The sequence below is a fragment of the Carya illinoinensis genome, chromosome 8 (assembly GCF_018687715.1).
Source record: "Carya illinoinensis cultivar Pawnee chromosome 8, C.illinoinensisPawnee_v1, whole genome shotgun sequence".
Lineage (NCBI taxonomy): Eukaryota > Viridiplantae > Streptophyta > Magnoliopsida > Fagales > Juglandaceae > Carya > Carya illinoinensis.
In genome coordinates, this window is record NC_056759.1 from 10,121,730 (window position 1) to 10,131,035 (window position 9,306).

Consider the following 9,306-nt stretch of genomic DNA (forward strand, 5'->3'; position numbering starts at 1 on the left):
GAATGACCCTCAGGCACTCCATACACTCAAATCTCCATACTCTTCTCATAGGAAATCATATACTAACTTAAGAATCAGAGGTGTCCCTCATTGCCCTGAAGCTCCTATTTCTTCATAACTACAGGTGTGCGAGTTGGGCCTTGTGGAGTTGCTTAGGTTGTGACTATAAAGAGATTTTATAAAAATACACTTCTAAACTGATATGACTTCATGTGATACATTAGATTTAGTTTACAATCTGAAGTACCAAATCAAACTACGTTACTTTATGAATTAATTTTATACAATTATTTTATGATTAAAACATTTCTCCTTGTCTTTTATATTCAACATCTAGAAAGTTAAAATATTTAAGCACATAGAGTTCCTAGCTAGCTAGGAAGTTGAAGCATTAGTAGTTGTGTGAATTGAAACCAAGGAGGCATAAAAGCCATCCTTGTTTTTAATCAAAGTCTCATGTCTCCCTTTCTCTACAATAGCTCCATTTTTAAAAACTGCGATTAAATCGGCATTCTTGATTGTGGATAATCGATGAGCAACCACCACCGTAGTCCGGTTAACCCAAACTTTATCTAATGTATTTTGAACCACTCTTTCAGACTCGACATCCAATGCACTAGTAGCCTCATCTAATAGTAATATCTTCGGGCTTTTGATCATGGCTCGTGCAATGGCAACTCGTTGCTTTTGCCCGCCGGACAACTGGACTCCACGTTCTCCTACTATGGTATCATAACCCTTCATTTTGGAAGCCATGAAGGAAATCATATTAGGGTATGATAACGTTAACAATATAAAATAAATTATAAAATCTATATCTTCTCACCTCCTTATGTTTTTAGAATAAGTAATAATTTCACATGGTATTCGAATTAAGATTTAGAAAAAAAAAAAAACAATATTTGGGGCCATTTGAAACTCACCGGAAATATTTTTATCGCAAAAGACTCTATTTGTTTTAGGATCATTGAACAAAACTAAATAATAAAAAATTAAGGTTTTGTTTGGGAACACAAGTGTTTTTAGGCCTTCTTCTCATACTACTTCACTATTTCACAAATTATTCACTACTATTCACAAATTATTCACTATTATTTTATAACTATTCACAAACTATATTTCACTAATATTCACAGATGATCTGAGATATTCTGAGCATCCAAATAGAGTCTAAGAATCCTTCTCATATAAATGAAATAATAAATTCTATACTAGTTTTTGAAATAAATGGTGTTTGCAAAGATAATAAGAGAAATGTAAAGAAATGCACTGCTTTGTTTGTCCTGATTACCTTTTGTAAGCCACTAATGAAGCTATGAGCATTTGCCAACTTTGCTATGTCTATAATTTCTGTCTCTGTTGCATTTCCTTCTTCCTTTCCATATGAAATGTTGGCACGAATAGTGTCATTAAACAAAACTGGTTCTTGACTCACGAGACCCATTTGCTGCCGCAGCCACTTCACTTGAAACTTCTGAATTTCAATTCCATCAAGTTTAATATGACCAGAATCAGGATCATAAAACCTTTGCAGCAATGAGATGACTGTGGATTTCCCACTCCCACTTTCTCCAACCAAGGCAACTGTCTGAGGAAAAAAAATTTAGTACCAATGTGAATAACTTGTTCGAATCTTTTGTGCTAGTTGTTGAAAACACCAAAAGTACTGAACCTTACGAACCTTGTTAGGATGGATAGTCAAGCTGAGGTCATGGAAGATCTGAACATTTGGCCTGCATGGATACTTAAAGCATACATGACGAAACTCAATTCCTCCCTTGAAATTGTCTAAAGTTATACCAGACTCATCACTTGCATCTATCTTCGATTGCTGGTGTATTATTGCAAATATGGAAGAAACAGCATTCTTGGCTTTGCCAGTATCTGGACCCATGGAGCTTGTTTGAGAAACTCCCATGGCTGCAAAGGTCAAAGCAAAGAAAACCTGAAAACCAAGCATTCACCATTATTTAACTTAACAAGGTCTCAAGAGTTTATGCCCTTGTTAGATTTCTTGTATTACTGTTCAAATCGTTGGAAAGCCTGGTTAAAGAATAGAAGGAATTCATACTTGGAAAACATCTGAGGATGTTGCTTTCCTTGCCTGAACCAGTTGAGCTCCTGCATAGAAAGAGGTAGCATAGGCAAGAAACAAGAAGCCAAAAGATGTCCCAAATCCTATTCCAGTGATCAAGCCTAGCTTTATCCCGGCCTTCCTTGGGCCTTCACATTTGCTTCTGTATAGATTCATCACCTTCTCTTCAGCACAGAAAGAAGCAACTGTTCTTATACTCCCGACTGCATCATTGGCAACTTGGCTTGCTTCCACGTACATCATCTTCAACCATACAATTGAGATTTTGAGGGATCAACTTTTCCAATAATAAACTTAGAGATGAAAAATTAGATATGTATAGCTCAGTTGAATAAGATGGATACTCAGAGTTTTCTTGCATAGAAATCTCAATTGTATACAAAAAATTGATTTATGAAAGAGAAATGCTTTGCATCTGCACTGAATCCTTTCATCTGTAGTCAACAAAACAAAAGGAGATAAAAAGGAGATAATTAGTTTCAGAGCAGACCTTTGCATCTGCACTGAATCCTTTCGTGAACTTTAATTGAGCATATGCATTGATACTAATCAGAGGAATCAATGCAAGGATAATAATTGCCAACTGCCAACTTCCAACAAATGCAATGACTAAACCTGCAACTGCTGAAGCAATAACATCAAGAATCTGACCAAGTGAATCTCCAACAAGAGCTCTCACTCGAGCAGCATCTGCTGAAAGCCTAGCACCAATCGAGCCACATGAGTGCTCAGGCTTATCAAACCAACCAACCTCCATGTGAACCAACTTCTCAAAACACATCAATCTAACACGTTGAATTAACTTGCACCCGGCCACAGAAAAAAGGTATGCTCTTGCTGGAATTGCAAGAAACGATACCACACCAAGGATCACAAAAATTATTGACCAAAAATTTGTGTCCTTTCTCAGTTTATGAGGTGGTTCGTAAAATGATTTGATTACCTTGGAGATCAACATACCAAATAAAGGAAATAATGTGCCATTTAGGATTGCAGCCATAGCCCCAAGAAGAAGAATAGGAATCTCTGGTTTGTTGAGGAGGGCAAGGCTGCGGATTGAGACCTTTGGAAACATTTCTTCTGGTTCTGTCCACGTATCATCAGGGATGAGGCCTTCTATGGGCAATCCAAAGGCTGAGAATGAACGGCGGCTGCAACTATTAACAGATGATCCCTGACTTATAGATCTTAGGTGTGATATTCTTTGACTGTATCTCAGACTTGAGTCATGTCTAGAAGATTCAGCAGTAATTTCTGATCTGTTTTGATCGTCTGATGCCTGTTCCGACTCCTTGTTTACTTCTTTCAAGTGGATGAGTTGCGAGTATGCTCCATTAGGATTGTTGATTAATTCCGAGTGTGATCCTGAGAAATTAACCAATATGTTTTTTGGTTGATATATATGTATCTCTCCCATTGTGGCGTAATCCAAGGTTCCAGAGATTATCAGGAAATAATACAATGGTGTAGGTATTTTCAAGAAATATACATTACAGTAAAACAAGAAAATTTCTATTTCCTTCTCCAAATTGTAGCCTTCATATAGGTCAAGAAGTTACTGATCTGTACACATTTTTGTGGGCATTTAGTGTTTAAGACTTCAGATTTCAACTTAATTTGTCTATAGAGTGCAAAGCAATGTAGTTAGAAAGATGACAAGTTTAGGCAATGAAAAAACACTGAACACTGTCAAATTAACAGAAAGCCGGCTCAATGTGGATAAGCAAATGGATACAGCCAGGACTATGCTGTAGCATACCTTTTTCAACTATCTTTCCTTGTTGAATGACTGCAATCATATCAGCATTTCTGACTGTACTCAAACGATGGGCAACAATAACGGTAGTTCGATTAACCATGATCCTGTCCAATGCCTCCTGCACAATTCTCTCAGATTCTGCATCAAGAGCACTTGTAGCTTCATCCAGAAGTAAAATCCGAGGGTCTTTTAGAATTGCTCTTGCAATGGCAATTCTCTGCTTCTGACCCCCAGATAGCTGCATTCCATGCCCACCAACCTCGGTATCTAGTCCCTGGATTGAAAAATTCCAAGTTAGTAATTAAATGTACAATTTCTATGGTTATGAGGAGGTATATTACAATGTCTAAAGTTCCAGTGGAGGCTAAAACTCAAAAAACCTGAGGCAATTTATCAATAAATTTAGCAGCATTTGCAAGTTCAGTGGCAACTCTGATCTCTTCAAAGGTTGTACCATCCTTTCCATATGCAATATTATCCTTAATACTGGATGCAAACAACACAGGTTCTTGGCTAACAAGACCAATTTTCTGCCTAATCCATTTAAGATGGAAATCTTTGAGGTTAATGCCATCTATCAGAACTTCTCCAGACTGTGGATCATAGAATCTCTCTATTAGACTTATCACTGTTGACTTCCCACTTCCACTTTGTCCAACCAAAGCTGAAGTAGTGCCTCTATTGATATAAAGAGAGAATCCACTGAATATTTGCTCGTTGGGTCTGGCTGGATAACTAAAAAAGACATCTCTTAACTCAATATCTCCGTGAATATCATCCAAAATCTTTCCCTTTGTGCTATACGTATCTATCTTTGGCTTCCTCTCAATAGTCTTAAACATCTTATATGCAGCAGCTTTACCTGCAACAAAGGCATTTATGCAGGGAGATGTCTCGCCTAGGGCCCTGAAACATGTTCCACATGGCAGAAAAAGGCAAAAATTGAAAAATGAAAAAAACAAAATACGTTTATATAAATAAATCTATTAGAGAGTATTGAGAGCTAAAGAATATTCAAAGTGTAGCTTACGCAGATCCAGTCAACACAGCCGTAATCACAATCAGCACATCACCCCCATTGTATCCTTTATTCAGTATCAATTTTGATCCAAACCATACTGCCAGAGCAAAGCTGCCAAATGCTACTAACTTAACGGCGGCAAAACCTAACCCTGAAACCAAGCCTTCATGAACACCTGCTTTGTAATCTGTTATCAGGAACCTTTTATAGTTCATTACAGCTTGTTTCTCCCCAGTAAATGATGCCACCTACACAAGAACCAAATGGTGGATATCAGTAATTTGCTAGAAAATAACTGCATTCAACTAAATTTTACTGGGATAAAGTTGAAATTCCCCAGGGATCCCTATATATAGTTCCAACAACTTGACATACTGTCCTGATTGAACTGATTGTTTGCTCAACCACATTTGCTGCATTTGCATAAGCAGCTTGTCCACGGGAAGCTGTCTTAGCTATGACGATTGACAGAAGACCTCCAGACGCCACAAGAAGAGGAAATGAGGCCAACAGGACAAGGGTAAGAAGCCAGCCTTTGGAAAATGCCACAGCAAAACCTCCTATGAATGTTGATATCAACTGCAGAAACTTCCCAACCTGAACATGCAAAAAACTCATGGTGTTTTTTCTCCAGTTTAAAATTTTGACTGTGATATCTTGCTATCTCATTACTACTTATTTATTATATTAATTTTTTTTTTAAAATTATTTTTTTAACATCTTTATTTATTAAAAATATTTAAAAAAATATATAATTTTGTTAATAATCACTTCTTTATTATTAAATAAAATATATATTTTTTAATTTAAAAAATTATAAATAATAAAAAAATTGTGGAGGGATGGTAAGCCGACCATTATTCATTTTAATATGCAAAGAGAGCAGTACAGTACCTTCTCGCCAATGGCATCTTGTATGAGAACAGTATCACCTGACATCCTCCCAACTACCTCTCCAGTGTTAGTTTCTTTATCGAAAAAAGCCACATCTTGTCTTAAAATAGCCTTCAAGTACAAACCCCGTATTCTCGCAGCTTGTCTCTCCCCTGTGATCATCCAGCAAGCCACCTCTGACAAGAACAAGACAACTTTCTCATTTTTCAGTACCACCTGATTGATGGATGTTTTAAGCGTTCAACGTATTGTAATATTTTGTTATGGAATCTACTTACGGATGAATCCTCCGGCACCAACCCCCACACCCAGGTAGACTATTTTTAGACAGACCTAAAACATTAGCAGGAAACTAATCAATGTCATCTTCATCTTATCAACAAATTAGCATATTAGAAACGAAGAGTGTTCAAATGCATTGATTCTTCTTAAAACAAGATTAATTAATTTTTAACAGAAGCGCTAGACAAGTTATACTATTACTGCTATTACTAGAAATCAGCACATATTGAAAAAATCTAATTACAAGAATAATTATATATTAATATATATACTAATCTAATATAAATAGTTAAAAAATAAATATTATTAAAAATAATAATAATTTAAATTTTAAATATAAAAAAATTAATATTTATATTTAAACTAATACACGACTTTATTTATTAATAACAAAACTCTAGCATAATTTATGCTCGTATGGTTACTTAGACTGCACTGAATGCAGTCCACTTTTGAACCAGTTCAATCATCTAAACATAAAGTTGAGCTGGATCGTGTAAAACTCAAGTGAGTTTACTGTATCTCGATGTGAAAGAAAAGATGTTGGCTGCTTGGTTGAATGAAAAGAAGAAAAATTATTCCAGATGCCAGACCGTTTTGACCGTTGCTTCATAGGCCGTTGTCTCTAGCAGTGCACGTGAATCACAGATGGGTTGCTCTGAATTTTGTGGGTCCAAAAGCTATTGATTTCGGTCAGTTTTGTCAGTTAAACAATATAAAATAATTGTGAGATTCATTTTTTTTATAATTTTTTATAATATATTTAAACACATATTAATATTTAATTACATTTAAATATATCTTAAATAAATTTTATTAAATTCATATAATATCTAAATTTATTATTATTTATAAAAACTTCAATTCAATTCAACAATTAAACACAACCTTAAACTTCATTAAACAAGTAGTCGAAAACAAAGGGAACGTTCAACTAAACTTTTCCAGTGACAGATTGGAATTGAACTCGGGGAGCGTAGTTTTTACCTTGGAAGCTAAAGGAACAATGCCTGTAGGTCTTCCCAAACTATTAACCATTTCCCCGAAGAGTACTGATGCAAGGGGCAGACCTAAGCCATTTCCAATGGCACCCATTGTACCAGCAATCATTAGGAAAACATCAGTGGAATCTGCAAAAGAGAAAAGCTTAAGAAATGAAACAGTTTTGGAATTCTGATCTTCTCCAGTACTCTTCTCGAAGTCTTGTCGACCACCGATCGCGTTAGGGCTATTATTCTCAGCCTTTTCTACGTTGTTTTTTAGTTCGGCTCCCTCATGCGTGGTTGTTGTCCCGACGTTCAAGCCATTTTCCATCTCCATTTACACCGTCCACTAAAATAGCACCTTCACAACAAAATTTACCACGTCAAAAATGGGGACTAACAGAATCATGGATTGTAATGACAAACAGAGAGGCAGCTAAAGAAAATAACGAGTTGTATACATGATTTTCATTTGTCAGAGTGAGTTATAAGCAAAAACATACAAATTTCACTTTTCAGTCGAATAGATCGCTCAAGACGGGAAATTCTAGCTCACTAAAGTCACAAGAACGATAGAACAAGTAACAAGGGGGGGAGAGACAGAGACAGAAATAGAGAGATATGCGGTGTGTCATTTGGTGGTCATGAAACATAAATGAAAAGAAAAAGTAAAAGGAATGAAACTTCAGAGCCGAAGTGATAAAGATTTTTATAATGGAAGCCTGCACAATAGAAAATATTCCAACGAAAACATCTCTGAGGGAACCATGATCAGAAGTAAACTGTTGTTTTAATGCCAGTGAACCATGATCAATACCGCACCAAGACTGCAAAAGACAGCAGAGGAGAAGCTGATGCAAAATATAACAATTGCTATTTACTCAAAGCTATACAAAATTCGGTTGGAAAATTTCCGGCTCAAAGAAGCATTCCTGTTTGTGAGTGCCAAAAAATCTCCACTCCACAGCAGATTACTCGCTTTCTGCTTATTATCACCAAGTTGATGAAATTTCAACTGGAAAATGCCATGTTTATTTTATTTAAAAAAAAATGTAACCAGGTTGGTCTGGCTATGGTGTTTGATCCTCATGAAACTCCTGGCAATATTGCATAATATTAACAATCAAGAAAGACGTACGAAATGGCTGTATGTTGAGAAAGACTAATTCACCTAAAGCTCGAAAGGAAACATAAAACCACCAGATGCCTCTACATGATCTGGTTCCCAGATGCAGAAATATCTCATGCACGCGTGGATGCAGTAGTTCGTGTTGTTTGAACTACTACATACGGCCAGCGCATGCACTATATACACATTTTAAGGGATTGCTTTAATTTAATTTGAAGTTTTGAACCCCAAACTATCGTGTATTTAGGATCATGATCGGGTTGAGGGATTCTCTCATATATATCCACACGAGTAACAGTAGTAGTTCTAAATACAATCAGTGGACAATGATAAGCCTAGCTACCGGTTTACATCAGAAAGACGTGGCAGTTTATGAATCGATCAGACATTTCCATGATAGGTATGGATACCCTGACACTTCATTTATTACTATTTATTATTCAGTTATATCTTTTTTTTTTCTTTCACTATTTGATTTTGGATTAGAAATCTTGAAATATAATCTTCTTACCTAATTTAGAAAAAAACACCTTCAATCAACTAAACAGAATCATAATTTAATTTAAAATAAATTTAATTTTATACTATTTGAGTCAATTTTTATAAAATTAAATTTATTTTAAATTAATTTACATAATTATATTGATTGATTGAATTTATTTTCTTTTAGATTATATAAAAATATCATATTAAAATTTTTAATCTAAATTTAGAAAAGACAAAAAAAAAATAAAAAATTAAATAAAAAATAATAATAAATAAAAGGTAAGATATCATTATCATTATACGGATTTAAATTCCTTACTCCAAACGTACTGGTAGCTAGTCGGCAATGATGACTAAGACAGTGATCGTGAGAAGATTATAAATGCCAACACCTAACCGCTTTATATATATTCAACGCAGTAGTGCTCCGATAAGGATGATTAGACTGCGAAAACCTCCGAAATACATTATTTATTATCATCAAATGATGATCAATATAATAACAATAGTTATATATACAACGGGCCCCTATGTGCGTGCGTGGGTATGGATATCTGATCTTTTATATATCTTCTCGAAAGTGCACGACGTCGTACGTTCCTGCTGAAATAACCTTCATATATAAAAGACAAGTAAAGAAACTGAAATATATAATAT

General features: G+C 35.2%; 1 protein-coding gene across 1 annotated transcript; it reads right to left on the bottom strand.

The window, feature by feature from the left end:
• Nucleotides 1-244: 244 nt before the first annotated feature.
• LOC122319344 (ABC transporter B family member 4-like) lies at nt 245-8,425 on the bottom strand. The gene is made up of 13 exons (XM_043137366.1): nt 8,206-8,425; nt 7,039-7,395; nt 6,048-6,102; nt 5,770-5,945; nt 5,251-5,472; nt 4,885-5,123; nt 4,235-4,760; nt 3,855-4,128; nt 2,586-3,460; nt 2,072-2,338; nt 1,682-1,945; nt 1,292-1,588; nt 245-738 (listed from the first exon to the last, which is right to left on the bottom strand). Exons 2-13 carry the CDS (start codon nt 7,369-7,371, stop codon nt 376-378), a joined length of 3,891 nt encoding a protein of 1,296 aa, XP_042993300.1. The 5' UTR covers nt 7,372-7,395; nt 8,206-8,425; the 3' UTR covers nt 245-375.
• Nucleotides 8,426-9,306: the final 881 nt, after the last annotated feature.

What these genes read in the sequence shown, in the direction of transcription:
- LOC122319344 (XM_043137366.1), bottom strand. Translation starts at nt 7,371, where the DNA reads ATGGAGATGGAAAATGGCTTGAACGTCGGGACAACAACCACGCATGAG. An exon ending in AGGAAAGATAGTTGAAAAAG is followed by an intron (nt 3,461 to 3,854) that starts GTATGCTACAGC and finishes TTAATTTCTCAG; the next exon opens with GATCACACTCGGAATTAATC. An exon ending in CATCCTCAGATGTTTTCCAA is followed by an intron (nt 1,946 to 2,071) that starts GTATGAATTCCT and finishes CTTGGTTTTCAG; the next exon opens with GTTTTCTTTGCTTTGACCTT.